The 26,637-nt window shown below is 58.4% G+C and overlaps 6 protein-coding genes across 6 annotated transcripts; 2 read left to right on the forward strand and 4 right to left on the reverse strand.

Moving 5' to 3' along the window:
- Positions 1–212: 212 nt before the first annotated feature.
- FUN12 (eukaryotic translation initiation factor 5B) lies at positions 213–4,371 on the forward strand. The gene is made up of 4 exons (XM_047989544.1): positions 213–941; positions 1,022–1,528; positions 1,599–3,595; positions 3,698–4,371. The coding sequence occupies exons 1-4, from the start codon at positions 495–497 to the stop codon at positions 3,942–3,944; spliced, it is 3,198 nt and encodes a 1,065-aa protein (XP_047845547.1). The 5' UTR covers positions 213–494; the 3' UTR covers positions 3,945–4,371.
- On the reverse strand, positions 4,027–7,684 carry SSE1 (adenyl-nucleotide exchange factor sse1). Its single transcript, XM_047989545.1, has 6 exons — positions 7,358–7,684; positions 7,166–7,227; positions 7,062–7,093; positions 5,522–6,983; positions 5,147–5,452; positions 4,027–5,088 (listed from the first exon to the last, which is right to left on the reverse strand). Exons 1-6 carry the CDS (start codon positions 7,368–7,370, stop codon positions 4,795–4,797), a joined length of 2,169 nt encoding a protein of 722 aa, XP_047845548.1. The 5' UTR covers positions 7,371–7,684; the 3' UTR covers positions 4,027–4,794.
- A 1,123-nt stretch (positions 7,685–8,807) lies between these two features.
- Positions 8,808–12,051, reverse strand: JDV02_007991 (Chitin synthase). Its single transcript, XM_047989546.1, has 3 exons — positions 11,414–12,051; positions 11,166–11,332; positions 8,808–11,094 (listed from the first exon to the last, which is right to left on the reverse strand). The coding sequence occupies exons 1-3, from the start codon at positions 11,444–11,446 to the stop codon at positions 9,099–9,101; spliced, it is 2,196 nt and encodes a 731-aa protein (XP_047845549.1). The 5' UTR covers positions 11,447–12,051; the 3' UTR covers positions 8,808–9,098.
- Positions 12,052–12,607: 556 nt separating this feature from the next.
- On the reverse strand, positions 12,608–18,585 carry NMD2 (mRNA decay protein). Its single transcript, XM_047989547.1, has 9 exons — positions 17,372–18,585; positions 17,264–17,308; positions 15,146–17,190; positions 14,790–15,081; positions 14,585–14,739; positions 14,235–14,525; positions 13,866–14,174; positions 13,672–13,810; positions 12,608–13,605 (listed from the first exon to the last, which is right to left on the reverse strand). The coding sequence occupies exons 1-9, from the start codon at positions 17,388–17,390 to the stop codon at positions 13,502–13,504; spliced, it is 3,399 nt and encodes a 1,132-aa protein (XP_047845550.1). The 5' UTR covers positions 17,391–18,585; the 3' UTR covers positions 12,608–13,501.
- Positions 18,449–23,295, forward strand: JDV02_007993 (uncharacterized protein). The gene is made up of 3 exons (XM_047989548.1): positions 18,449–19,840; positions 19,903–21,924; positions 21,989–23,295. The coding sequence occupies exons 2-3, from the start codon at positions 20,058–20,060 to the stop codon at positions 22,882–22,884; spliced, it is 2,763 nt and encodes a 920-aa protein (XP_047845551.1). The 5' UTR covers positions 18,449–19,840; positions 19,903–20,057; the 3' UTR covers positions 22,885–23,295.
- On the reverse strand, positions 22,916–26,001 carry JDV02_007994 (uncharacterized protein). Its single transcript, XM_047989549.1, has 4 exons — positions 24,690–26,001; positions 24,465–24,603; positions 24,176–24,382; positions 22,916–24,101 (listed from the first exon to the last, which is right to left on the reverse strand). Exons 1-4 carry the CDS (start codon positions 25,009–25,011, stop codon positions 23,336–23,338), a joined length of 1,434 nt encoding a protein of 477 aa, XP_047845552.1. The 5' UTR covers positions 25,012–26,001; the 3' UTR covers positions 22,916–23,335.
- Between the last annotated feature and the right edge of the window lie 636 nt (positions 26,002–26,637).

Raw genomic sequence — 26,637 nt, forward strand, 5'->3', positions numbered from 1 at the left:
GGCATGGACGTCAGCGGACGAGTGAGTGAGTGCTGGCCCCCCATCCCCGCCCCGCCCTGCCCCGCCCCGCAGCGAAGCCCTGCAGGAGTCGAGTCGAGCTCAGGAAGGTCCTCGTCCTCGCTCAACCCCACCCTGCCTGCCTGCCTGCCTGCCTGTCGTCTGGCTGCTGCTCGCCCGCCCGCCCGCCCGCCCGCCCACCTGCCCGTGCCCATCCCACACTGGCGGCGGCGAAATCGATCGCACTGCCCAACCGCCACCTGCTCGGCCTCCGCAACCCACCACTACCGTCCACAAGGTGCGCCAAGTTGGTGTAGGATTTTTTTTGTGCCCTTTGCAACGTCGCGAAACTGCTTCCTCTTCTTTTTGGTTTCTTCTCGGTCAGCTCTTCGTTCACTCGAAGAACGCAACTGTGGCCGGAGACATTCTCCTTCCTTGAACCATCGGGATCGGCTTTATTCGACGACAAGTCCTGCTAGTCAGCGACCGACGACACAATGCCGCCTAAGAAGAAAGGCAATAAGAAGGGCCAGGATGACTGGGAGGCCGAGCTTGGCGAGTCCATCGCCCCCGCCACTGCTGCAGACGGCCCGGCCGAAGACGCCAACGGAGAGAACGATGACGACGAAGCCGGAGGCGGTGGCCTGATGGCCATGCTGCGAAAGAACAAGGAGAAGAGGAAGAAGAAGGGCCTGCCCGAGGAGGAATTTGTCCAAGGCGAGGACCCCGCGGCCGTCGACGATGCCGCGTCCAAGGCACCTGTCGAGGCAACCGTGGACGACGAATTTGCCCTGCCGGAGAAGAAGGGCAAGGCTGGCAAAGGAAAACCTGCGCCGAAGAAGGCCGAACCCGCCGATGAGGCCCAAGAGGGCGGCAAGATACTTACCAAGGCCGAGAAGGAGAAGCTGAAGAAGGAGCGCGAGAAGCAGCGCAAGAAGGAACAGGTAAGCCCCCCGGACACTGGCTGGTTTCCTCCCTCCTACGTGCCCATGGGAAGTGGCTGACTCGCCTTCCTCCCATGCAGGCCGCAAAGAAGAAGACTGTAGCGCCCGCCAACGCTCCGGAGCCTGTCAAGGCGGCTGCCCCTGCCAAGCCGTCCACCGAGGAGTCGGCCCCAGCCGCCTCAGCCGCCGCGGACGCCGGAGCCAAGAAGAAGAAGGTGCCCGCGCACCTTGCCATGCTCCAAAAGCAGCAAGAAGAGCTCCGCCGCCAGCGAGAGGAGGCTGAACGCGTCGCGGCTGAAACCCAGGCACGTGCCGAGGAAGAGGACCGCCTGGCCGAGGAGGACCTGAAGCGCAAGGAGGAGCAGAAAGCCCTTAAGAAGCAAAAGGAGAAGGAGCGCATCGAGCAGCTTAAGAAGGAGGGCAAGTTCCTCACTAAGGCTCAGAAGGAGGAAAAGGCTCGCAACGAGAGGAAATTGCAGCAGATGCTTGCAGCCGGCATCAAAGTCGGCCCCCAAGAATCCGCCGACGGTGAGCCTAAGAAGAAGTCATACGACAATAAGAAGAAGAGAGGCAAGAACGAACAAAAGGTAAGCTTGCCTGTATACCTTTTTGGCGCTTCCAGTCGCGTCGCGTGCTAACTAAGATCGTTGCGTCAAGATTGATGAAGAAGCTGCGTTGGCGGAAGCCGCAGAGCGTGCCCGTATCGAAGCCGAGAAGGCACTCAAAGAGGCCGAGGAGAAGGCCGCGAGGGAAAAGGCCGAGGCCGAGGCCAAGGCTGCCGCCAGCAAGAAGGCCGTCGAGAGCGACATCGAGGATGACTGGGAGGCCGCGGCCGCCTCCGACGGGGACGTCAAGGACAGCTGGGATGCCGACTCGGACGAGGAGGCGGAGAAGAAGGAGTTGCCCTCAAGGCCGAAAGGAGCAGACGATGACGATGACGACGACGACGACGACGACGACGACGAGTCTGAAGAAGATAGTGAATCGGACGAGTCTGAAGACGAGGCCGTTTCCGCGGCGCGACAGGCTGAAGCTCAGCGCAAAAAGGAGGCGGCCGAAAGGCGAGAGAAGGCCCACCAGGCTGCTCTGGCCGCTCGCTCAAAGGACAACCTCCGCTCCCCCATTTGCTGTATCTTGGGCCACGTCGATACGGGCAAGACGAAGCTTCTCGACAAGATCCGTCAGACCAATGTGCAGGAAGGCGAGGCCGGTGGTATCACGCAGCAGATTGGTGCCACCTACTTCCCAGTCGACGCCATCCGACAAAAGACTGCCGTCGTCAACAAGGACAACAAGTTCGAGTTCAAGGTGCCCGGCCTCCTCATCATCGATACTCCTGGTCACGAGTCCTTCTCCAACCTGCGATCCCGTGGCTCCTCGCTTTGCAACATCGCCATCCTGGTTGTCGACATCATGCACGGCCTTGAGCCCCAGACTCTGGAGTCGATGCGCCTGCTCCGCGACCGCAAGACGCCCTTTATCGTGGCGCTGAACAAGATTGACAGACTCTACGGTTGGAAGAAGGTAGACAACAACGGCTTCCAGGAGAGTCTGGCGCTGCAAAACAAGGCGGTGCACAACGAGTTCAAGAACCGACTGGAGCAAACCAAGGTTGCATTTGCCGAGCAGGGCTTCAACTCGGAGCTGTTTTACGAGAACAAGTCCATGGCCAAGTTTGTGTCTCTGGTGCCAACGTCGGCGCACACGGGAGAAGGTGTTCCAGACATGTTGAAGCTCATCGTCCAACTGACGCAGGAGCGCATGGTGGGCTCGCTCATGTACCTGTCGGAGGTGCAGGCAACTGTCCTCGAGGTCAAGGCCATCGAGGGCTTTGGCATGACCATCGACGTCATCCTGTCCAACGGTGTCTTACGCGAAGGTGACAGGATAGTGCTGTGCGGAACGGAAGGTGCCATCAAAACCAACATCAGGGCGTTGCTCACGCCGGCTCCCCTGAGAGAATTGCGGCTGAAGTCGGCATACGTGCATAACAAGGAGGTCAAGGCTGCACTGGGTGTCAAGATCAGTGCCCCTGGCCTCGAAGGCGCCATTGCTGGTTCGAGGCTGATGGTCGTCGGCCCCGACGATGATGAGGAAGACATCGAGGATGAGGTCGAGTCTGACCTGGCTACCCTGCTGAGCCGCGTCGAAAAGTCCGGCCGCGGTGTCAGCGTGCAGGCGTCTACACTCGGCTCTCTGGAAGCTCTCCTCGACTTCCTCAAGGACTGCAAGATTCCCGTGGCCAACGTCGGCATCGGCCCCGTCTACAAGAGAGATGTCATGCAGTGTGGCATCATGTTGGAGAAGGCCCCCGACTATGCAGTAATGCTGTGCTTCGACGTCAAGGTGGACAAGGAGGCGCAGGCATATGCTGCAGAGCAAGGCATCAAAATCTTCACTGCCGACATTATTTACCATCTCTTCGATTCCTTCACCAAGCACATGGACGAGATGCTGGAGAAGAAGAAGGAGGATTCAAAGATGCTCGCCGTCTTCCCGTGTGTGCTGAAGCCGGTCGCCGTCTTCAACAAGACGGATCCCATCGTCATCGGTGTGGACGTTGTCGAAGGGCAATTGAAGATAAACACGCCGATCGCCGCTGTCAAGTCAAATCCAGTCACTGGCGTCAAGGAGATTATCAGCATTGGCAGAGTGTAAGTGCCTTTCTAATCCCCCCCCCCCCCCCGCGCCCCCTAGACTGTGTACACCAGCCTGCCGCGTCATTCACTGTTGCTAACTTGGGTCGCTCCCCGCAGTACTTCGATTGAGCGAGAGCACAAGCAGATCCCCGTCTGCAAAAAGGGTCAGCCGTCTGTGGCCGTCAAGATTGAAATGGGTGGTCATCAGCCGATGTACGGTCGACAGTTGGAGGAGGCGGACACACTATACAGTCTTATCTCCCGCGCCAGCATCAACTGCCTCAAGGAGTTCTATCGGAAGGACGTGTCCAACGACGAGTGGCAGCTTATCATCAAGCTGAAGCCCCTGTTTGACATAAATTAAGTCCCGACGGCGGGGTGCAACAGGTGTCTAGACCCCTGGGGGGGGGGTTACTTCTGTACTGCCTGTCGGAGTTGACGTGAACTCGGCGGGTTGCGCGGGTTGTGGTGCTTCTTTCTATGGAAAGTTGGGAATCACTATGGCGACGATTTGGAGAAGGAGCATGACACGGGGTTCCAAAAATGCTTGATATGTACTGTGAATGATTATGTCATTTTTGTCGGGTTTAGACAAAGATGGAGGGATACTACTTACTCTAACCTGTTTCCTTCCACTGTGAGTAGTGGCTGCGCTTGATGAAACTTGGACAGGATGGATCAACTTCTTCGCAGCCAACTCGCCTAAACCCGAGGCCCTAGCCGATGCCTGTCCAAAATATCTCCTCGAAACAAACTTTGAGCGCATGACCATCCATCGTCCCTATGGCGGGCACAGCAGATAGCCGGAAGCATTCACTTTGGCCTCGGATGAGACCAAAGTAAGACAAGACAATATTATCTATTCGTCCGGGTCGAGCCCATCCTGAAGCAACGACAATGCCCCGGAAAAGCCAACATCACAACAAAACGTCTTTATCCCGTGTAAAAAAAAGAAACTTTGTCTAGCGTGCATACATTCCCGTCATAACCATTCCCGTACTCCGACAGGATATCCGTCACCCGGCGTGGGAGCGTGGTGCCCATCCTCCCTCGTCGCTGCTCCTTGGGCGCAGTCTCTCGCTCTATGCGGTTCATTTTCACTCTTGTACCTCTTTTGTCACTTCTTTCTTCTTCCTCTTCTCTCTCACGGGCGAACGGTTCTCCTTAGGACTCACGGCGCCTTGTCCCACGTCCGACGACGGTCGCTTGTTTTTCTAATTCGGGTTGCCAGCCTCGTCGGTCTCCGCTTGGTCTCCCTCGGCGGCGTCCTTCATCTCCTGATCACCTCCTTGGGCGGCCTTCTCAGCCTCAGCAGCCTTGCGAGCTTCTTCCTCAGCGGCTCTTTTGGCAGCCTTCTCGGCCTCGACGCGCTCCTGGACGGCACGGCGCTCGGCCTCAACTTTCTCAAAGTGACGCTGGACAACAGGGCCAGCCATGGCGCGAAGCTCCTCCAGCTTGGCAACGTAGACACCTTTGGAGGCATCGTCACCCTCGTCATACAGCCAGTCCTAAGAGGGCTTTGTTAGCATCCTGTCATTAGATTCGCTGCACAACGGACGCGCGTACCTCGGCGGTTTCAAGCTTCTGCTTCATGGTTGCCTTCTCGTCCTCGCTGGCAAACTCGGCGTACTGGTCGTCCAACTTCGCCCGGAGGTCATAGATGTAGGCTTCCAGCTCGTTCTTCTTCTCCTCGGTGTCGGCAACCAGCTTGTCCTCCATGACCATGGCAGCCTCCTTCTCCGCCAAAGCCGTCTTGGCGCTGGCGTCCAGGGAAGCGGTGCCGCTAGAAATGGGAAGATCGCCCTTGCGAACCTGCTTCTTAACCTTTCGGGTCTTCTTAGGGGCGTCGTCCTTGTTGTCCGTGTCCATAGCCTATAGGCGCCAACGTGTCAGCTCTCATAAGTCGTGGTAGGGAAGATGATGCTCGCAAAAAACACTTACTTCGGGATCCTTCTTGTCGCCTTCTTCCTTCTTGTCGTCATCCTTGACCTCTTCCTCGACTTCCTGGTCCTCGACGAAGTAGCCGGTCTCGACATTGAGGACGCCGTGAATATTAACACGAGCCTTGAGTTTGCAGACCATGAACTCATCCTTGCCCTCTGCCTTGACGCCCTTGACGGAGAAGCGGCCAATCCAGGAGTTCTGCTTTCCGGGAAGTTCCTCGGGCTTGGCGTATCGGGCCTCGAGGTCGAACGGTTGCTTGCGGTAGAAAGTAAGGATCTTGGTGGAAGGCAAGACGTTGCCTTTGTTGAATACAGTAAGGCTCGTGTCCTCGTCGGGAATATCAGGAGCCTTCTCCCAGGCGAACTCAATGGGGTAGCTTATGATGTCCTGGACGGCAAAGTCGCGAACTCGGAAGACGGGGGAGAGGATGGCGCAGCTGAAGGCACAGCCACGGGCAACGGCCTCGTCGGCGTTCACGGTGAAGGACAGAGGCTTTCCAAAGAACTCCTGAATGCGCTCCTTGAGAGCGGGAACGCGGGAGCCGCCACCAACAATCTCGATAACGTCAATATCCTCCTTGGTAAGCTTGGCCTGCGCGAGGGCCTGCTCCAGAGGGTGGTGGGTGCGGTTCAGCAGAGGCTCAATCATAGCCTCGAACTCCTGACGGGTGACCATGGCGGAAGCGTCAACATCGTTCATTAGAGATTCGATGTTAACGGGAGCCTGCTGGTTGGCGGACAGGATCTTCTTGGTCTTCTCGGCGGCGGCGATGGTGCGGGCCATGGCACGTCCGTGGGTGTAAATGTCAACCTTGTACTTGCCCTTGAACTCCTTGGCCAGGTGGTCGACCAGAGCCTTGTCGAAGTCGCGGCCACCAAAGTTACGGTCCCACGCGGTAGCCTTGACGGCAAGCTCACCCTTCTTGAACTCGACGATGGAGCAGGTGTAGTTGCTGTGGCCAATGTCGACAAAGGCGACCCGACGAGGGCGCTCCTCGGGCCCTGGGAGGTCAAGCTTGGTGATGCCCCAGCCGAGAGCGGCGGCGGTGTTGTCGTTCATGAGGCGCAGGAGCTTGAGGCCGGCGATCTCGGAGGCGTCCAGCAGCGCACGGCGCTGAACGTCGGTGAACCACGGAGGCACGCTCATGCAGAGGTCGGAGACGGGGAGCTTGAGCTCGGCGGCCGCAGTCTGCTTGATCTTGCTCAGATACATGGCGACAAGCTGGGTCGCCGTGAACTTCTCCTTGTTGCCGAGGTACGAGATCTCAGCGCCGACCTGGCCATTGACGTCGACGAGAGGAGCGGTGACATATTGCTGCTCGATGGTGACGTCCGGGTCGTTGAACGAGCGGCCGGCAAGGCGTTTGATGCAGCTGATGGTGTTCTTGAGGTTGGAAATCTCCTGCGTCTTGGCGGCCTCGCCGATATAGCGCGACTTGGGGCCGAAGCCTACCAGGGACCTATAACCACCCATCTTGTCAGCTCGGAGGGCCGGCAAAGCGGAAGAGCGCAAGGGCAGGAACGCTTGAGGGACTTACGGCGTGGCTCGGTTGGAAACTTCATTGGTGATCTAAGGGGGGGAGAGGGGCCCGGTCAGAAAGTTGCTTTGGCGGCGAAAGATGGGGGAGCTGGGGTTACGCACCACGTCGACGCCGCGGTTCCTGGCGACGGCAATGACAGTCTTGAGGGTTCCGAAATCGACACCTGCATCGCAATGGTCAGCACGGACACGTTCAGGTCTCCAAGCCGGGGCGGGCGTAGGAGCAGGGGCGGTAGGAGGTAGGAGGGGCAGGCGATGCGGTGAGATAGGAGGGATCGAGGGGTGAAGCCATACCCACGACACTCATGGTTGCAGCTTGTCTCGCTGGCTTGCCCCGCGATGGCCGGTGGTGTGGATTCGTGAAACGTCCTGGATCGGGTTCGCTGGGAAACGGCCGGCGGCGCACGCAGAGGAAGAAACGTGGCAGCGGGTGATGAATCGGACGAAGGCGTGGAGGAGCAAATGCAATGAAAGCAGCAGCAGGCGTCTAGATGCTCGGGGCGAGGAAAGAGTAGGTGTATGCAAGGTAGTATGTATGGCAGGGCCAAAAAATTCTCTGTTGGGTGCGAACAAGACCAGCTCAGGCAACGGAGGGGGAGGGAGGTGTGGATTTTAGGGGGGCAGGTAAGGGAGCCAGCCAGTGATGCTGGGCTGGCCCGGCTGGACTTTTTGAGGTGGGGGAGGGGGGGGGGGGGCCGGTGTTCCCAAGCTGGTTCTAACAACTATGTCCGCTCGGCAACGCGCGCAGTGGGCGGTGTGTGTAAAGTCAGAAGCTTTGCTGGCGGTAAAAGGTAGGCAGCCAGGCACCCGTCGTACGTAACTTGAGTGTCAGGCAAGTTCAATAACAAGGCAAGGCGGAGGAGGTAGTTGTTGTCGTTGCCAGGAAGGACTGCGGAAAGCATGGAAGCAAACCGCCCGCTATAAAAAGGGCTACGTACTATGGCGCCCCTAACAGCGCTGTCCCAGGCAGCACCTAACCGACCGACTCACACAGGAGCGTGGCCCGAAAAGATACCTGACAACGTCGCGGGGCAAGGCCGTCAGGCCCGTACCGTGTCCCGCTTCGTCACCGCCAAAAGGTACCTCATGGCTGCTGCCCCGCCATCGCGTCCATGGGTACCGGACGTCGCCGCCAAGAGACGCCCGCGCGGGCTCGTAGAAGGCCGCAGAATTTTCCAGAGACTGCCCTCTGTTTCCAGCCCACTATATACCTACCTACCTCAGGGACTTCCAAAACCGGCCTTTTTTTTTTGTCCCTCCAGTGCAGAGGAAGCAATTCGTCATGAGCCATCCATCCGTGACGGCCGGCTGTGATGGGACCGCTGGCTGACCCGTCAATAGTCTGCCGGCCAAGGATTGCGCCCCTGCGTCTCGTGCCCTTGGCGTGGAGCTGTCAAACGGCGGTCTATGTACGTGCCCGTTCATGACATGCGCCATAGTTAGGCGTCTGTCTGTTGACCTTCTCCCTACGAGAGGCTGTCAACTTGCTTGCTTGCTCAGTGTTGTTTGTCCTCTTGAGACGGATCTGCACTAGTACTGTATGTACTACAGCCGTGCCGACCTCACTTCGTGCCCAAGACATTTAGCAACAACCCCGGCAATGGGAACCTGACCCTGCCGGCCGGCCCAGGTGACAGAACGCCTCGCTTGCGTAGTATTTGGTTCCATCGCTGGGCTCTAGTCCGCAGTGTTATTCAAGACTCATCATCGTAAGACTCATCATCGTGCTCCCCCTGCCGTTCAAGCACCGCCTGTCCCGATGACATGTCCACTCATCCATTGCAAATCAATGCACCCAGTATATTGACGACGACGACGACGACGACGATGCTAAAAATGCTCCAGATAATGATGATGCCCCAAAAATAACAGCCGTCACGGCGATTCCCAATCTATCGAAATGAAAAGTCTGCCCCAAGAGGATCATAAACGCCGTGCCCTACAAGACAATCCACGCCGCTATATCGTACTCTCGATCTCAAGGCGCCATTCTGCTCTGCTGCAACAAGTACCCAGTTACGCCGTGGCTCAACCCTTACTGCTTTCGTTTGGCGACGTCTTCGTACTCGTCCTCCGAGGAGTCTCGTCGCTCCCGGGCAAGCGGGACTCTCTCTGGTTCCAACTCGCGCACAGAGTAGTATCCCAACTCGACATCTTCGTCGTGGCGATGGAGCTGCGCCTGCTGAGCGATAGCGTACTTGCGACGGTCCTCCTCTCCCATGAACCTGTCAACTGGCACCGCCACCTGTGGAACCTTTTCGTCTGTGCGAGTCGTGTTGAGGCTGTCGAGAGAGTCGCGCCAGTCACTGGTCCAATACGACAGTTGTGTCGACGACGCGCCGCCCATGAGACCTGTGCTCGCCTCTGACTCGTCCGTGTACGCGTAGACGCCCGTCGCCATCTTCTGTCTGGCCGAGAACTTGCCATCGACTTGGTCGGGCGGCCTGACCACGCTGACCTTGCGGCCCAGCCCGCTGCCCGACGACGGCAGCCGCTTGCTGGCCGCCCTCCGCGCCTCCTGTGCCGGCTTGAACGACTCGGGCACCACGTTGAGCTCGTCTCCTTGGGCCTCTGCCTGCTCGGCCGCCTCACGCGCCGTCGTGTTAGTGTCGGCCGCCGCGGCATCGGCCCTCGGCCCACCCCAGGTCCTCTGACCCGCAGTGAATATCCCATAAACCATGTAATACCAGTTGAAGAACGGGTTGAGCACAAACATGACTGGGTACAGCCAGATCTTGAAACGCCTCAGCTTCGCCCCAAAGTAGAGCATGAGGAGCCAGTTGAGGCCCAGCGAGACGGCGATGAAGCCGACGGGCAGATTTTCCACCTTGACCACCGTCGTAAGTAGGGCCAGCACCATGATGAAGAATAGGAGGGCGGTGGTCCGGATCGTATTTTGCATGAAGCGGACGATGATCAATGTCGGGTATCGCTTCCACAGTCTCCAATCCGTGAGCATGCACACCTCGTTGGTGATGAAGCCTAGGAACCATCGGCGCCGTTGCTTAACCAGAGAGCGATAGGTCTGCACGGCCTCAGTCTTGCAAAAGGCCGACGTGCACATCTGAATCTGATGGCGCTTCTTGGCGCCAATCATGAAAAGATGCGTGAGCCACCGGTCCTCGCCTAGGTGGCACTTGGCGAAGTCAAAGAGATCGTCGCACTGCTCAGCCTTGTCCGCAAAATAGTACTTGGCCATTCTCCTAAAGGCCGAGAACCGGAGCATGGTCAGCGCCCCGGGCAGGCACGTCACGGAGCCGCATCCAGATTCGACGGTGCGCTCGAACAGCTGCCCGTGTATATATTCCATGTCTTGAAGTAGCGTGATAATGCTATGCTTGCGAGTCGTCGACGTGATGATGCCCGTCATGGCGAGCATATCCCTCGAGTTGCCGGGGCTTAGTTCCATGTCGTAAACAAAGTTCTGCAGGCAGACCTTATCTAGAATGCAGTCCGAGTCGATGAAGAGAATGAAGAGGTTGTCATTTCTCTTGAGATACTGAGCGTACACCCTGTCTATCAGCTTAAAGGTCGACTTTTGGCAATGGCGCTTGCCACCGTGGGGAAAGCGAGATATCGTGATGCGCGCAGCCTTGTAAGTTACATCGATGCTTCTGGGATACTTTCCCATGGTCGTATGCACGCCGAGCCTCTCTAGTGTAGTGAGGTAGAGCTCGTCTACTTGGTCGCCGTCGAAGGAGAGGAAGACGTGGATGCAGGCGGGCGGGTAGTCGCAGTCGACGACGGAGTTGATGGCCGTCACCAGGACATCGGGCTCCTCCCGGTAGCAGGGCATAACGATGACCACCTTTGGGGCCGTGACATCGTCGAGAACCCTCTTGATGCGCTTTGTGCGGCCGAGTTGGTTTGTCACGAGCTGGTATACGCAGAAGAGCCACGGAACGGTCAGGAGAATGGCAAAGCTCCAAAATGCGAACCATTGCAGGAAGGAGACGACGGCGGGTGGCCAAATCTTGGTGACCTGGCTCGGCAGCGGCAGGGTAACCACCATGATGGGCAGGAAGATGAAGCTGCAATTCGAGCGTTAGCCTCGCGCTGGACATGGAGGTATTTGGTGGCGCCGCGCCCGCCAGAGACATACCGGAGCAAGGCGAAGGCAAGGCCAACAACGAAGCAGAGCACACGTATAGACCAATGCTCAGCCTTCCGAAAGACCTTGTACAGACAATACATGAAAGCCGCGAGCCAGAGGAACCACTCGAGACAGGCCATCAACATTACGATGCCGACAATGGACGTATAGACAACCTGCGCACGCCATGTCAGGATCGGGGCCATTTACTGGCATCGGCAAGGTGGCGAGGCAGCGTAGCGATGGGGAAGACGTACGTCCTTGACGGGCCACCCGTCGGGGAGCGCCATGATGAAGCGACTGAGGCGCTGACGGCCAGCACCACGAAACTTGGAGCTTGAACGAGTGTTGAGAAAGGAAGGTAGTCGCTGATGAAGCCGGCGGCGCAGAGGCGCCCGCAAAAAGGGTGCGTTTCAGAGGCCTGACAAGGAGCAAAGAGCGAATCGACGGAACACCAGACGGGGTGCCACACGGAGGATATCGATTTCTGCCCTCCCCTCCCTTTCCGCTCACACCGCGTCGCACACGTCTTTTTTGGGGCTCGGGACCAATACGAGGTTCGGGCTCGGCCCTTGTCGTTTGTCGTCTGCTGCACCGTGCTCCGCCAACAGGCCCGCGAGACAGCGGCGGTCCCCGTGCGCAGCGCCGCAGGGATCGGAGGAGAATTCGGAGGGAAGAAAGGCGGGAGGGAGTAGAGAGCGGGCAGGCAAGCAGGTGGAAGAAGGCGGAACGAACGAAAAGATGCGGGCCAAGTGGTGGTTTGGTCGGCAAGAGCGAGGCGGTCGCTTGCTTCCGTCTGATACTTGCAGTGCCGCACCAACTGACAGGTTGGTACCTAAGTTAATGTGCACCTTGCTTGGGTGCCACCTACGTACCTCTGCACAGTAAAGTAACGGAACCGGCAGCAGTCGGTACGAAGATGGGCCAGAGTTTTATCTCTCCGCTTCTTTGGGCCTTGGACGGTGGTGGGAGTGGCGGTCGCCGGCTGCCACGTGCCCGACCATAGCATGCATGTTTCACATCTCACAAGTAGTACGTTACATATTGTACGAGGGCGGCCAGAAGGAAGCGCACTAGCTACTAATGTGAGTGCCTCTCATACGACGCTCGGCGGCTCCGTCTCGCTGCTGCCGGCAGAGGGTGTGAAAAGGGGAAGTGAGTGCCACAAACCCGAGAGCGAGATGATGCATGGCGGTGCTGCAACCGACTGACTGTTTGCCGCCGCACTGCAGCTGCACTGCTGCATCGGCTCATGTTCAACAGGTGCGAAGTAGTATCCGTATACGAACTTGGTAAACCGGTTGGGTAGGGGCTTTTCCCAGTAATAACACGGCAGTGCTGCACTGCACTACACTACACTACACTACACTACACTACACAGCTGGCGGCGACGTTGGCTGCAACGTGGGGTAGTACATGTAGTACCTATAAGTTAGCCGCCAGCAGTCCACCCACTCACTCCATCACCTCGCTTCCGACTCCTGAGCCCTGCACCTGCAAATCACCTACGTACAGTATCAACTGACTGCATGCCTTGGGTGCTACGTGGTAGTACTGTTGACAGGCACTACTACTGTACCACGTATCCTGCGCCAAGTATCTGTGCACAAGTCAAGGGCCAGCCATCACCGCAGAGCACGGGCGTCGCCGGGGCCGCTCCCATCAGTCACGCCGTCGCCTTTACTGCAAAAGGGAAAGTGCTGGACCTTTGGTAGGTACAGGTTGTAGACACTGCATCGAGGAGGTGCTGGCTGCAAAACTGCCAAAGAGCTGTACTCTACATGTGCAGTATATGGCGACGCTTCGCCCACCTTTCCAACCAACCCATCCATGCTTCACGCGCCCTCACCTCCGAATGCCCCGGCCATGCTCGACAACGGCAAGCGTTGTCCCTACACAACCGGCAACGTCCTTGTCCAGAAATAACGCTCTCGCCGGCTTTGCCTCCCTGCCCGGACCCCAGTCATTGGCTCTCGGACCCCGGCTTATATGGCCCCACGGTCCGTCCACAGAGGTTCAGTGGAATGGCCAAATTGGGTCGGCACGCCCCGTCCAGTCGACCACGAGCCTCTCATCTCGCAGCAGGGGTGACGTGGCAACCGCTGTGGGCCTACGTACAAACCTTGAATGTAGCAGGTATCAGCAAGCCAACACCATAGCACCGCAGCGGTCCTCGCCGAGCACTCCACACTCTTGTTTGGCAAAGAATCTCATCAAACCCGGTCCACGCCGAGGGCGCCACATGGGTTCTGCGCCCTGGCCCAAGCCAAGGCTTTCCGCCAGCCATTTATCTTCTGGGGCGCATCGTCTCGTCTCGTGTCTGTCGTGCCAGCCTTGTGCGTTTCTCACCAGTCGACGTCGCTCAGTTGCAGCTTCCGAACCCTCTGGCCACGATCCTTACTCGGCCGTTCGATTCGGTTGTGGTAAAATGTTGACGGCCGTTCGTGAGCTGCATCTGACGGGTCAGCCAACGCGTTTTTCGGAATACTTAGATTCGCCTTCAGCCGCCACTCACGCTCCTGATCCTCGTTCTGCTGAAGATCGTAGTTCAGGACCAGGTTCTTGATCCGTTGCTGCTCCTCCTTCTCAGCCTGTTGCTGCGTCTTCATGGCAATCGCCAACGTCGAGTCTGATGGGAGCTCCACCGTCCGCGTCTGAACCCCCCCACATTAGCCATCTCCTATAGCGAGCGAAGAGTCCTGCACTGACCTGTTGCCGGTTGCCCTTCTTGGTCAGTAGAGCAAACGCCATGGTGCTGCCGCTGCTCGCGGGCGGCGCCTCCTCGCTCTGTGAGCCGGCCGCCGCGGCCTCGCGGTTCTTTGGCCGAACCGGAAGGGGTACATCGAAAAGCGGTTTGCGGTCAAACTTGCGGGACTCGAGGCTTTCAGCCATCATCTTGGCATACTCCCGCTCAAAGTCAGCATCGTCCTCCGGGTCTACCGCCTCCTCATTCCGCGTAACCACAATGGCTTCGTCGTTGAAGTCACTGTCATGGACAGATTCGTCGTCATCGTCCTGCTAGGATGCCTGTTAGCAATGCGAGGCCTCGGTCAGTCAAAACGAGGTGGGGCGGCCAACTTCAACGTCGTCCTCCTCGGACGCACTCTCCTCCTCCCCATCGCCATACGCTTCCACTTCGTCAACGTCCCCGTTATCGTCGTCCGACGAGGCTCCACTCGATACATCGTCCGGCTCGGCCGCCTTGTCTGCCCCTGCCGTCTTCTGATCTTGGGCAATGGCTAGCTGGAATGCTTTGGCCGCCTCCTCCAAGCCGGCGGCCATTTTCCACTGCGGCCGGGTGAGAGCGAAAATGTCTTGCACTACAAACTCGATTTCCATGGGAAGCGAAGCCTTGGTGAATACATAGTACTGTTCGTCAAAAGGTCAGCCCTTGCTCCCCCAAGACAGAGCAGAGTAAAATTATATACCTGGAAAAAGGAAAGGAAGTAGTCCAGCTTCTTTCCCGCGGCCCCGCGATTGAAGAACATGCCGCAAGTCTCCAAAACAGTGGCGACGAGGCGGATGCGGAAAAAATCGTCGGGGGGATCAAATGCGTTGAGCCGGCCGGGTACAGGAGGGCCCCCTTAATACTGTGTCAGTCCTGCGATAGATGCAGCTCTTGTAGATACTCACCGTAGCCAAAGGTCATGATCTTGTAGAGTGTGTCGAAAATTACCGGATGCTCCAGCATGCGGTAGTTGTACAATTCTCCGAGGTACTTGACTTCAGCGATGCGACGTTGAAAAAACCGGAAGTCGTTCACCTCGAGACCGAAACTGACCGACTCAATGACGTTATCGACAATCTTGATCACAAAGCCGGGGTGATAGCGGTGAAGGGCACTAAGAAGTATACCGAGGAGGTGAATGTTGCCATACTTCACCTTGCCCGGCTTTGAGAAGACCTTTTCGAGAATTGCGACAACCTAGTGGTAGTCGGACGATTAGCTCAACTTGTAGAATCCATGAAATGTGACACGGTCCACGTACATCAGCTTCTTCCCAGTGAAGCCTTCTGATCTGCTTCAAAACCTTGCCATAGTTCCGCTTGGTCAAATCCGTGTAGACAAGTTTGCGGACAAAGAGCTCCATTGGCGTTCGCTCTTTCTGCTCGATAGCAGGTCGCTCCGGCGGGTCGACGTAGTAGACGGCATTGTCTATCAGCATCCTTTCGGGCTGCCCGATGTGTTGGACCGATTTCTTGCGCTGCAGCGTCTCGAGGAAGCTGGCCATTCGCGGTGCGGTATCCGGGTTCTTGAGCAGATATCGGCCGCAATTCTCGATCAAGTTGCAGAGAATCTCAATGTTCATCCGCGAAAAGTCGTCGAGGCTAACTTTCAGGCAGTGGAATACGACGTGTTCGGGGACGACGCCAAACTTGGTAAGCTCTGCCAAATATCGGATGTTACTCAGCCGCACCTGGCCAAGGAAATCCTTGTCCTTGCGGCGCTGCAAGCTTCGAAATTCGGCATCAAGATACTCGACCAGCCCTTTTGGAACGTCTGGCAAATACCGGCCCAAGGTAGCCACGAGGCGGGACCACGACGGAAGCAGATCGCTTCTGCCCTTGGGCACCTCGGTCAGGGCCTTGACCAGTCGGTTGCGGGACGCCTTAGAGTTGAGGAAGCAGAAGTCGACGGCGGTCTGGTCGATGGCGTCCTTGTTTGTGAGCTCCGGCAGTCGTGCTAGCAGGGCATCGACCTGCGCTCCGATCGTCTTGTTTGCAATCGCCGTGGACTGGTCGTCATTGACGTCAACTTTGGCAGTGTCAGGGCCATCAGTCGGCTCGGCCTTCTTGCCGACTTGATCATCGCCATCTGACTTCTTCTTCTTGCCATCCTCAAGGAGGATAGGTGGTACCTTGCCTTTGAGATCTACAAGATTCTCGTAAAACCGGCGTTCATCCTCGTCTGCCCAGATGCCTGGACCGTCAGCCATGGAGCGGAGGTAGTCTCCGGTCTTGACCAAACCAATAGAGCCGCTTGATGTGGCAAGGGGGTCTTCTGCATCTTTCAGGTCGGGCATCTCGGCGCCGATGGCGTCAGCCACGACCTGGGCATTTGAGACCAGTCGGTCCTGGGCCTTGACGAGCTTCTCATAGCTAGCCTGACGGTCTTCGAAAACCTCGCCCGACTTGACGTAGGCTTCGGCGTTGCGTCGGGCCTGGGATTGGATTGACTTTTGGTCGCGAACAATGTGGGCTGTGACGTCGTCGAAGTAACGCTTCAGAACTGTTCGAAAGCGGTCGGCAAGGTCGGGGGGCGTGAGGGGCTGATCGTTTGCGTTCGTTTCCGCGTTACCGTCAGCATCGTGAGAGCGGCCTGCGTTGAGGGTACTGGCCAGACCGTCCTCCTCGATGGTCTTGCGGCCGTCGGCACCCGTAGCCTTGACGCCGAGAATGTCCCAGCTGAAGGCCTTGACGAAGACGACAAGCAGAGGCAGATTGGCGTGTTCCCGATCGTAGCCCAAGAGGTCCTTGAGCACTTCGAGGGGAAAGGGCTCCGCCCCACCAGGTGCCTTGCCGGCGCCGCTTCTCACTTTGAGCTCTGGAACCTTGCCGGCGGCACCCTTTGTTGCGTCATCGGGCTTGGTCGCATCGTCCAGTGTTCTCAGGACGCCCACGAGCCAGAGGTCGGTGATGACACGAAGCAGGGCCCGCTGGCGGGTGATGCGCTCTTTTTCCTCCTTTTCACGAGCCTCCGGAGACAGTGTCTTGAGAAAACTCTTGTCGGGTGTGGCCATGCCCTTGCCGAGCAGCCAGGCAAGATATTCGGTGAATTCGGCAGGGCCAAAGCGCTGATGGAGAGCGCTGACGATTTCGACACCGGCATCGATTTCGCCTGGAGACTTGAGCCTGCAGAGGCCTTCGTAGCATGCCGAGACGATCTCCGAGAGGTACTTGTGCAAACTCAAGGTGCGAATCTCCTGGAGGAAGGTGGGCAGCGTGGCGGCGGTGACGGCGGTGCGCAGTCTCTTGATGAACGCCGTGTTCTTTTTGAGGGAGGAATCAAGCGAGCCGCCGACGGAAAAGACATCTAGGTGGTCGGCAGGATCAGCGTGTGAACAGGCAGAGCATGGCGTACCGAACGGACAGAGGGCAATGGCTACCTTTTTCGCCGCTCCATGCTCTCTCGTTGAGTGCGCGGAGTTGGCCTGGAAAGCAGGGAGGGTGGTCAGCGTCCATACGGGCACGAGGGGCACCGGCGCGCGACTCACGCTTCCGTGCGCGATCCATGACGGCAGCGCGGGCCGTCTGCTGAGGGAGGCGGACGGGTGGTCGATGGTGATGAAGGGTATCGAGCGGTTCGTCACATCCGGGCGCGGGGCCGCTAGGGGATGTACTGGCCCAGAAAATGGTATTGCGGTCGGGCGAGATGAGCCAGCATCGGTGCGGATGGTTGCTTCGCGGCAGCACGGGGGGGCGTGCGGGCCAGTCAGTGACCGAGGGTGCGCGGTTGACGGGGTGCGGGTGCTGGTGCTGGTGCGAGTGCGGGTGGTGCTTCCACGATGATGGAAGTCGTCGTTCCCGGCCGAGCCAAGGTGGGTGTGTGGTTGCGAGGTCAAAATCGGATGGATCTGACTGAGCCAGCAGCGGCAGCAGCAGGATGGCGTGGCGTCGGGCGTCTGGCGGCGACGTGGGGTAACGTAATAGCTACCTAGTAGAGGTAATAATAAAGATGGATTGAAGAAATTGGAACCCTGCTGGAGAGGGCTGCTACATACAACCACTGTAGCAACTGCCCGCCATGCGACAGACACCCTAATGAGGGTCCCATCGGTTCCATTGCGGGCAACGCGCACCCACCCGCCGAGCGTGCCCGCGTCACCTGGGCGGGCAGCCTCCACCGAACACTTACCTTAGCACCCGACTGAGGTGAGTGGACAGCACAGGCAGGTAACAACCTAAGTGTATCGTTAGGTAGTTACAGTGCAGTACGTATTGTAGGCACGCCCACTGCAGGGCATGACATGCCCTCTCTTTTGGTGCTTTCATCCTTGACCACCTCGACGGTAGCAGCTGGAGATTCACTTCCGTCAACCTCCCACTGGCGGCTTGCCCGTTTCCACCATGCCGGCCTTCCATTTCACCCACCAACGGACCTGCGGTATGGCTGCGAGTTGAGACGAGGAGTTCGCCTGGCTGCACATCGTACCTACCAACGTACCTCCAATAATACTAATAAGAGACGCTTAAGCTGATGTGATGCAAGACAGCCCAGCCCGCACGTTGGCCGCCGACATGGGTCTCCGTAACCCACGTACGGCTTCTTGACCTCGCCACATGGCCGGCCACCCATCTCGACCGCTGCGACCGACAACAAAATGCTCGGTAGCTGGGGCCCGACGGACAAAACATTCAGTCGAGGTTGCAAGCCGGCCGACCAGCCAGCCAGCCAGCCAGCCCCAGCCCCAGCCCCTTGCTGCGAACCCTTTGTCGTGTCCAGCTATTGCCGAGGGCACCCGCCGCTCTTCTTATACGGCGCCGTCCAACAGCAATGGAAGTTTCACAGAGGATCAAAAGCCCCCGCGTATCGCCGGTTTCGTCAAGGTCAAGCACACCGGCGGCTCATGCGGCGGCGCATCACCGCGGGACATTCCGGCGGACTTGGTTGCCTCGCCTCCCTCCGCCCGAACCCCTCCCCCCACTCACACGCACACGCACCTGAAAAGGCTGCAGGAAACCCACCCCCTGTAGGTTCTTGGGTCGGCACTGATGCCGATGGACCGGGGGGACCAGGAAGGAGGGCATGGTTGGATTGGATGATGGCCCAAAAAAACAATAAGACCAGATAAGGCTCCCCTCACAACCTCCATCCTCCTTGCCCGTCTCTCATCAGCCGGCTTATCTTGCTCGTCCTGCCATGATAAGCCCGACCCGGATTACATTTGGCCTGCCAGCGAGTGGTGGTGGCCTTTGATCAGGTCCGTCCGAGGACAAGAGGGCCGGCCTCCCTTGCCCTACCTAGCGGGAGCCATTCGAGCAGGCGCGGCAGCGGTTCAAGCTACCTTAGCTACAGTACAATACAGAGTACTAAACCAACAACTTAAAGACGGTCGCACACGGCATCGCCACTGGCCGGACGGACCTTGCCGCGGCGGGCGGCCTTTGCGGTCAAGATGGTCGCCTCCGACACAGGCCGAAGCAAAGTAGGATCGTGCGTCAAGATGCGAGTCGGCGCCCGGTTCCAGACCCCTTCCTGTCTTGCAGACTGCGGCAAATAGCCTTCCGGCCGCATTCCGCAGCGCGTCTTGCCCGCTGACATGGCGATGGCATCAGAACATCCCCGGACTTTGGCCGTGCGATGGGCCTTCTGGTGACGTCTACTGCGCTTCCACGGCCGCTTGTGCCGTTCTCGACGTCCTTTTGAGGAATCCGCGCCGTCTTCGAGGCCCCTAGCACTGAAGGGCGCATCTCCGCTCAGGTTTTAGATTCCTTATCAGGACCCTCAGACAAGTCGCGCCACTCCCGATCTAGCTATCAGCAGCCTCCGCGGAAGCCCTCAATCCGCCCATGACCGCTCCGTGCCGAGTGCCCGACTGACTTGCGAAGTCGGGAGACAACTTCTGCGACTCGAAAGACCGGCCCTCCCCATCAGCCGCTTCGGCAACCCTCGCCACGTAACTTCTTACATAAGTTACATGGTGGCATGACTCCGAAGATGCATCGCGTCCCCAGGTTTTGTTGTGGGTACTGTAATCGGCTACTACTACTTGCGTGCTGTACTTATACAACTGTGTGGGCGTAGTAGTTAGTGCCACCACCTCCCATATATATAAGTGCCGGCGGTGAACGCGAATCTCCCTCATTAAGAGACCGTCTCTTGCCCTCCGTGGGCATCCCCGCTCTCCGCCAGGCTCACTCTACCCCTACCAGTCTACAGTTCCGTACCAAGTGGCCAGAATGGCTCACGGTCCTGTAAAGCCGGCGGCCTTGGCTTCCACAAAGCATTTCCAGTTTCCTCCAAGCCCCCCGAGTACAGCAAAGCACTCCAGAAGAGGAAGCTTTGACGGGTCATACACTTCGCTTGCTTCATTGGCACTCTCCTCCTCCTTGGAAGCCACTCTACCGCCCCTGTCTTCGTCCCCATCCTCGTCGTCATCTTCAGACTCCCCGTTGTTGGCCGCCGGCGCCGCTTCAGAGAGCCTGCTAAGCCATTACCCCCTACCACCTGCAAATGGCGTAAAGCAGGTCCTGGTCGAGGACCTCAAGACCCCCGACAGCCATGTCAAGAGAGACCCGAGGCTCATCCGTCTCACCGGAGTACACCCGTTCAACGTTGAGCCTCCCCTGAGCGACTTATACGACGAGGGCTTTCTCACCAGTGAAGACCTGCACTATGTGCGAAACCACGGGCCGGTACCAAAGTGTGACGACTCGAGCATCTACGACTGGACCTTCACCGTTGAGGGCATGGTCTTCAAACCCTTCACCATCAGCGTGAGAGACCTTATCGACAACTATGAGCAGGTCACGTACCCAATCACCCTCGTTTGTGCCGGGAACAGGCGAAAGGAACAGAACCTCGTCCGCAAGTCCAAGGGCTTTTCCTGGGGTCCCGCCGGCGTGTCGACGGCTCTGTGGACCGGCGTGCCCATCGGCGACCTCATCGCTCAGGCCCTACCAAAGAGAGGCGCCAAATACGTGTGCTTTGAGGGCGCTGACAAGTTGCCCAATGGCTACTACGGAACGTCGGTCAAGCTCAACTGGTGCAGGGATCTGAACAAGGGTATTCTCGTGGCCCACAAGATGAACGGCAGCACCCTTCATCCCGACCATGGCAAGCCCGTACGCGTCGTTATCCCGGGTCAGATCGGCGGTCGCAGCGTCAAGTGGCTGAAGCGCATAATCGTCACCGCAGAGCCGAGTGACAACTGGTACCATATTTACGATAACCGCGTGCTGCCGACCTCCGTCACTCCAGAGGCCAGCGCCGACCTGCCAGACACGTGGAAGGACGAGAGATACGCCATCTACGACCTCAACGCCAACAGCGCCATCTGTTACCCGGCACACGACGAGACGGTCTCCCTGGCAAGCGGCGTCGACACGTATAAAGTACGCGGCTACGCTTACGGAGGCGGCGGTCGACGCATTACCCGCATGGAAGTGACACTCGACAAAGGCAAGTCGTGGAGGCTAGCCCACGTGCACTACCCAGAGGACGAATATCGGCTGGCGCCCGAAGGCGAAATGCTCTATGGCGGACGGCTGGACGTGTGGTGGCGAGAAACTTCTTTCTGCTGGTCCTTCTGGGAGCTTGACATCCCCTTGGCGGAGCTCGAGGCCGCGCAAGACATCATGGTTCGTGCCATGGACGAGGGACTAATGGTCCAGCCGAGGGACATGTACTGGAGTGTGCTCGGCATGATGAACAACCCGTGGTTTCGCGTCGTCATACACAAGGAGGCCAAGTCCCTGAGGTTCGAGCACCCGACGCAGCCGGCCCTCATGCCGGGCGGGTGGATGGATCGAGTCAAGAAGTCGGGAGGCAACCTAGCCAACGGCTTCTGGGGCGAGAAAGTATCTGGCGAGGACGAGGATGCCGGTCAGGAGGAGCCGGCCAAGGAGATCTGCATGACGAATCCCAAGGTCGACAGGCTCATCACCGCGGAGGAGCTGAAGCAGCATGGGGGTGACGTGGAACCTTGGTTCGTGGTCGATGGCCACGTCTACGATGGCACACCCTTCCTCGAAGGTCACCCCGGCGGCGCGGCTTCCATTTTCGGGGCCGCTGGACAAGACGCCACCGAAGAGTTTGTGACTATCCGTACGTTCACCCGGGTCCATTGGCTCCTTTGTGTACGTGAACTAACTGGTTGACACCTGCTCAGACAGCGAAAACGCAAAAGCGATGATGCCCGACTACCACATCGGGACGCTCGACAAGGACGCACTGGCGGCCCTCTCCGGCGAGGTCGAAGAGACAGACCCTTCACGGGCCGTCTTCCTTGACCCCAAGGCCTGGACCAAGGCAGTCCTGCAGGATAAGATCAGGGTCTCGGCCGACAGCAGGGTGTTCCGGTTCAGGCTCGACCACGAGGAGCAGCAGATTGGCCTGCCCGTGGGCCAGCACCTGATGATGCGTCTGCGCGACCCGGCCACGCGCGAGGCCATCATCCGGGCGTACACGCCCATATCCGAGGGCACGGACACGGGCATCCTCGACGTGCTCGTCAAGGTCTACTACGACACGCCCGAGCGCAAGGGCGGCAGGATGACGCAGGCCCTCGACGCCCTCCCGCTCGGCCACTTTGTCGACTTCAAGGGCCCCGTGGGCAAGTTCGAGTACCTGGGCCACGGCCGCTGCAGCGTGGGCGGGAAGCCGCGCGACGTGCGGCGCTTCAACATGGTGTGCGGCGGCTCCGGCGTCACGCCCATCTTCCAGGTCCTCCGGGCCCTGACCAAGGACGCCCGCGACCCCACCGAGTGCGTCCTGCTCGACGGCAACAGAGTCGAGGAGGACATACTGTGCCGCGTGCAGCTCGACGCCTTCACCGACGCGGCCAAGCACCGCTGCCGGCTGGTCCACACCCTGACGCGGCCCTCGGAGACGTGGGCCGGCCGTACGGGCCGCATGGACAGGGCCCTCGTCGAGGAAGAGATTGGTGCCTGCGAGGTGCCGGGGCGGGACATGGTGCTCGTTTGCGGGCCCGCGGCCATGGAGAAGAGCGTGCACGAGATTCTCACGAGCTTGGGCTGGCCCGACGACGACATTCTCTTCTTCTAGTGACGAGGACAACCTTCTGGGACAAGATTTTCCCCCACATGACCATCATCTTGAATAACGAAAGCGAGGGAAAAGGAAGCGGGTGCCGGAGCACACCACATTGGATACACATTGCACGGCGTAACGAAAAGAATGACACGGTGGGGGAATCCCCATCGCCCAGCGGGCTAGGAATCAATCCTCGCCACAATCATACTATGCATCTATTTCAGTATGACCTTGCTCAGCATCCATTTTGCTCCCACCCAAGTGTAGAATCAACTCCATCCAGCCCGTACCCTAGTGTGACGCCGGGCCCCGCGCTGCCTATCCCAACATGAAGATGCCGTGTATACCCTTTGCGAGGCGCTATCAGTCATATGCTCTACATTCATGCAATTCCAAAGCGTTCTACACCAGCCGACGCTTTACTGACATGGCTCCTCCCCCGCGAGTCGTCTACGTAGTCACGTTAATGGCCCCCCTCGGCACTCTCGCCGCCGCTGTGCCCTGCGTTGCTGCCATGCCCCGGCGGGTCCGGAGTGTGGAACGCCGAGACGGCAATGGCAACATAGAGTATGACTAGCAGGAAGCCCTCCAAGTAGTTGCTCTTCTGGTCCTGCAGGAAACGGCCGACAGTAAGGATGGCCAGAATCAGCATGATGAGGTTGAAGAGATCAAAGTCAAGATTCATGCCCTTGTTCAATCCCCAGCCCACAATGACGGTGAGAGGTGCATTGAAAAGAGCTGTCTGCAGCGTGGCGCCCAACACATGCGAAAGCGCAAAGTTGGTCTGGTTGTCCCACGCCTCATCGATAGCCGTCAGGTGCTCGGCGAACTTCTCAACAAGCGGGACGAGAATTAGGCCCATGAAGGCATCCGAAACGTGGCCATCCTCGATAATGAACTCGATCTGTTGGATGAGTATGATGGCAATGAGCGTGGCCAGAGCGATTGAGATGGCGAGGGCAATCATGCACTCCGTCAGGGTGAGTTTGTCCTTGTCGTGATCCTTATGCTTGTCGCGATCATGGTGTTCATCGTGTTCGAACACGGCATCGTAGATTCCGTGGTGCGTGCGCGCTTGGAAGAAGACGAAGACGCAATACGAAATGATGAGCAGGATTGAGATGTAACGAGAGATGCCGAGAACTCGTTGATCGGGCACCAGCCCAGCCTGGGTCGGTTCGACGGTCATGCTGACGCGGAAGAAGGTAGGGACACCGAGCACAACCCCGCTTGCAGTACCACTGTGTCAGCTTCAAGATGAACCACCCTGAGGGCTTGTTATCGCAAACGGATCGGAGCTTACGCAGTGAGCAGCAAGCCACTTCCGGCTTCACTGATGGCATCACTGAAGGTCTGCTCTTCGCGGCGTAAGCCTCCGACAAAGAAGCAGAGACCAAGGCAGAGGAGCATAGTGGCGAGAATGGAGCCAAGAATAGCGGCCTTGATGACGTAAAAGAGGTCGGAGCGAAGCAGAACCATGAAGAGGATGATCTCGACGACAGATCCGCAACTAAAGGCCCAAGACCAAGGCTCGCCGACGGTCAGCCACGGCCATCCGTACCTTCCGCGGACTACAATCGGGAAAGACTCACGTAGTCTCGACGAGTACGCCGGCAACATGGGGCACTTTTCGGGCAAACTCCTGGCCTGCGAAGCCAATGAGGTTGGCGCAAGGAACCATGGCGATGTAGGCGAGGATGAAGGTGAGAATGTGTCGGTCTGATAGGGTATCTGTGACGCCTTGTCAGCAAACGAAGGACGCATTTTCTGCATTGGCACGCTTCTGAAGTCACGATGCCATGGAGACGTGTGCTCACATCTCACAGCCAGAGCGGCAGGGACGACGGGCCAGAGGATATTGCAAACAGCACTGGCCTTGCTGGCTGACCGGAAGCCGATGCGGATGAAGTGCCAGGGATGGAAGCCGCACCGCCCACTCTCGCCAGCAGGCTTCACGCGGAGCATAGCGGGCTTCTTGTCGACGCCATCGCGGGGCCTGTTGACCTTGTATTCGTTGAAGGTAGTGGGCGCGGGGAGAGTGACAGCGCGACGAGCCGTCAGGATGTCATCGTCTCGCTGTAGACGCGACCTGCCACTGCGGCTGCGACTAGGCGAAGGCGGCGGGAGGCCGGCTGCCATGATGGCCAGACGGCTGTAAGATTGAGATGCAGTTCAGGCTTCCCGCGTGGCGTTTGTGCTGTGCAGTGTCGTGGGTTTGCTGTAAAAGCAGTAAATCAGGCTCGACAGCCACCTTGTTGCGGTCGCTGCTCTCGGAGTGAAGACTTGTCGCTCGTTTTGTCTGGTCTGGTGCGGGCCGGTCCCGTCGACAGCCAGGCGAGGGAGGAGGGAGGCAGGCCGGGGCGCAGCAGCAGTAGCAGCAGCAGCAGCAATTACGGATTGGGCGTGCTGAGCGTACCTATTGGACTAGGGCTGAGGACAGGGACAGGGGCAAGGATGGAGACAGGGACAGGGACAGAGACGAGTGAGGAGGAAGGGGCACCGTTGAAGATGGCGGAGACGACGCGGCGACAACGACGACGACGACGACGATGACGACGAATTCGACCCGGACCACCTCACGGCGTGTGCAAGATGAAGCAGAAACGGTGGTCTGCTGAGGCGCGCATGTGTCACATTTTTAGAGTCCATGTCTAGCGTACCGGAGGGAAGGAGGGCTGCCTAAGTACATTAGTATGCCTATATGTATGTGTGGACGTCGGTCGAGGATAGGTACGAAGTACAGCATGCTGGCAAGCGCTGCAGCCGAGTCCATTGACGATATCCGTTGGGTTGGCAAGTTGGGTGGCCATCCGAGCTGTCACATCTTGCAGAAGTAGGTGTGGTACGTATCGGGAGGATCCGCGGGCCCCTGCTGGCTGCATGGCTTGCTTAGTTGGTACCTTGGCAGCTCCCAATTTCAAGCAAGAGCTGGAGGACTGGCGGGTCGGTGAGGCCGGCCGGGGCCGTGTGGTGTTGGTGTTGGTGTTGGCATTGGCGTGCGTTGAAGGCCAGCCCCAGCCAGACGTGGCGGCGGAGTCGATGCAGAGTGAAGACGGACATGAATGAGGTCAGGTCAGGTCAGGTCAGGCAGGCATTGGAGGGGGGGAGATGGGTGAGAGAAGACGCCCGATGAGGGAGTGCGGGCGGGCGCACGAGGCAACAGGTCCTCGGTCCGCACCTTCTTGAAGGAGGATACTGTACCTGTAGACGCAAGGTGGGGTACCAAGTACGTTAGTACTCCCGTACTAAGGTAGTGCGTTACTCTCTTGTTGAAGAATTAGTACTGTACAGTGACTACTTTGTACGCACAAACAGCTACCAACTTACCAAGAGCAACGCGTGAACAACTTATCCATCGTTTGACCATCCGACAACAACAGCGCTCCCATGCTACCAAGTTACCTGCCAACCCAGCCCTCCACTGCGCGGCGCTGCGCTGCAAAATCTCCCATTGCAGGACAACGGGTCTGCAGGCTGATGTCACCGGCTGCGCTGAGGGCTGCTCCATCTTCTTTCTACTACTACCCGTCAAGCTTGTCCGCTAGCGTGACCCAGAAGACGCACACATCAAAGACATCGATCGTCGCGTCGACTTGCCGTGGTCATATTTATTACCTTGGTACTTCGCTCGCAAGCTTGGATGGAGCCTGAGAGTAGCGACCAAGCGCACGTTTGCCCCCGTGGCCCTGTGGTTGGGTGCCGTCGCAGGCTTCGTCATTCACATATAGATGGGTAGGCAGGTCGTTGAACATGAGACACCCTCCT

Source organism: Purpureocillium takamizusanense, chromosome 7 (genome assembly GCF_022605165.1).
Source record: "Purpureocillium takamizusanense chromosome 7, complete sequence".
NCBI classification, from domain to species: Eukaryota; Fungi; Ascomycota; class Sordariomycetes; order Hypocreales; family Ophiocordycipitaceae; genus Purpureocillium; species Purpureocillium takamizusanense.

What these genes read in the sequence shown, in the direction of transcription:
- NMD2 (XM_047989547.1), bottom strand. An exon ending in AGCATGGAGCGGCGAAAAAG is followed by an intron (nt 17,191 to 17,263) that starts GTAGCCATTGCC and finishes CCGACCACCTAG; the next exon opens with ATGTCTTTTCCGTCGGCGGC. An exon ending in GCAGAACGAGGATCAGGAGC is followed by an intron (nt 13,606 to 13,671) that starts GTGAGTGGCGGC and finishes CGTCAGATGCAG; the next exon opens with CTCACGAACGGCCGTCAACA.
- JDV02_007993 (XM_047989548.1), top strand. Translation starts at nt 20,058, where the DNA reads ATGGCTCACGGTCCTGTAAAGCCGGCGGCCTTGGCTTCCACAAAGCAT. An exon ending in CGAAGAGTTTGTGACTATCC is followed by an intron (nt 21,925 to 21,988) that starts GTACGTTCACCC and finishes ACACCTGCTCAG; the next exon opens with ACAGCGAAAACGCAAAAGCG.
- FUN12 (XM_047989544.1), top strand. Translation starts at nt 495, where the DNA reads ATGCCGCCTAAGAAGAAAGGCAATAAGAAGGGCCAGGATGACTGGGAG. An exon ending in GAGGCAAGAACGAACAAAAG is followed by an intron (nt 1,529 to 1,598) that starts GTAAGCTTGCCT and finishes CGTTGCGTCAAG; the next exon opens with ATTGATGAAGAAGCTGCGTT. An exon ending in ATTATCAGCATTGGCAGAGT is followed by an intron (nt 3,596 to 3,697) that starts GTAAGTGCCTTT and finishes CGCTCCCCGCAG; the next exon opens with TACTTCGATTGAGCGAGAGC.
- JDV02_007994 (XM_047989549.1), bottom strand. Translation starts at nt 25,011, where the DNA reads ATGGCAGCCGGCCTCCCGCCGCCTTCGCCTAGTCGCAGCCGCAGTGGC. An exon ending in TGCCGCTCTGGCTGTGAGAT is followed by an intron (nt 24,604 to 24,689) that starts GTGAGCACACGT and finishes AAGGCGTCACAG; the next exon opens with ATACCCTATCAGACCGACAC. An exon ending in GGCGTACTCGTCGAGACTAC is followed by an intron (nt 24,383 to 24,464) that starts GTGAGTCTTTCC and finishes TTGGGCCTTTAG; the next exon opens with TTGCGGATCTGTCGTCGAGA.
- JDV02_007991 (XM_047989546.1), bottom strand. Translation starts at nt 11,446, where the DNA reads ATGGCGCTCCCCGACGGGTGGCCCGTCAAGGAC. An exon ending in ACGGGTGGCCCGTCAAGGAC is followed by an intron (nt 11,333 to 11,413) that starts GTACGTCTTCCC and finishes TGGCGTGCGCAG; the next exon opens with GTTGTCTATACGTCCATTGT. An exon ending in CTTGCCTTCGCCTTGCTCCG is followed by an intron (nt 11,095 to 11,165) that starts GTATGTCTCTGG and finishes CTCGAATTGCAG; the next exon opens with CTTCATCTTCCTGCCCATCA.
- SSE1 (XM_047989545.1), bottom strand. An exon ending in GTTTCCAACCGAGCCACGCC is followed by an intron (nt 6,984 to 7,061) that starts GTAAGTCCCTCA and finishes GGGTGGTTATAG; the next exon opens with GTCCCTGGTAGGCTTCGGCC. An exon ending in GCGACAAGAAGGATCCCGAA is followed by an intron (nt 5,453 to 5,521) that starts GTAAGTGTTTTT and finishes TGGCGCCTATAG; the next exon opens with GCTATGGACACGGACAACAA.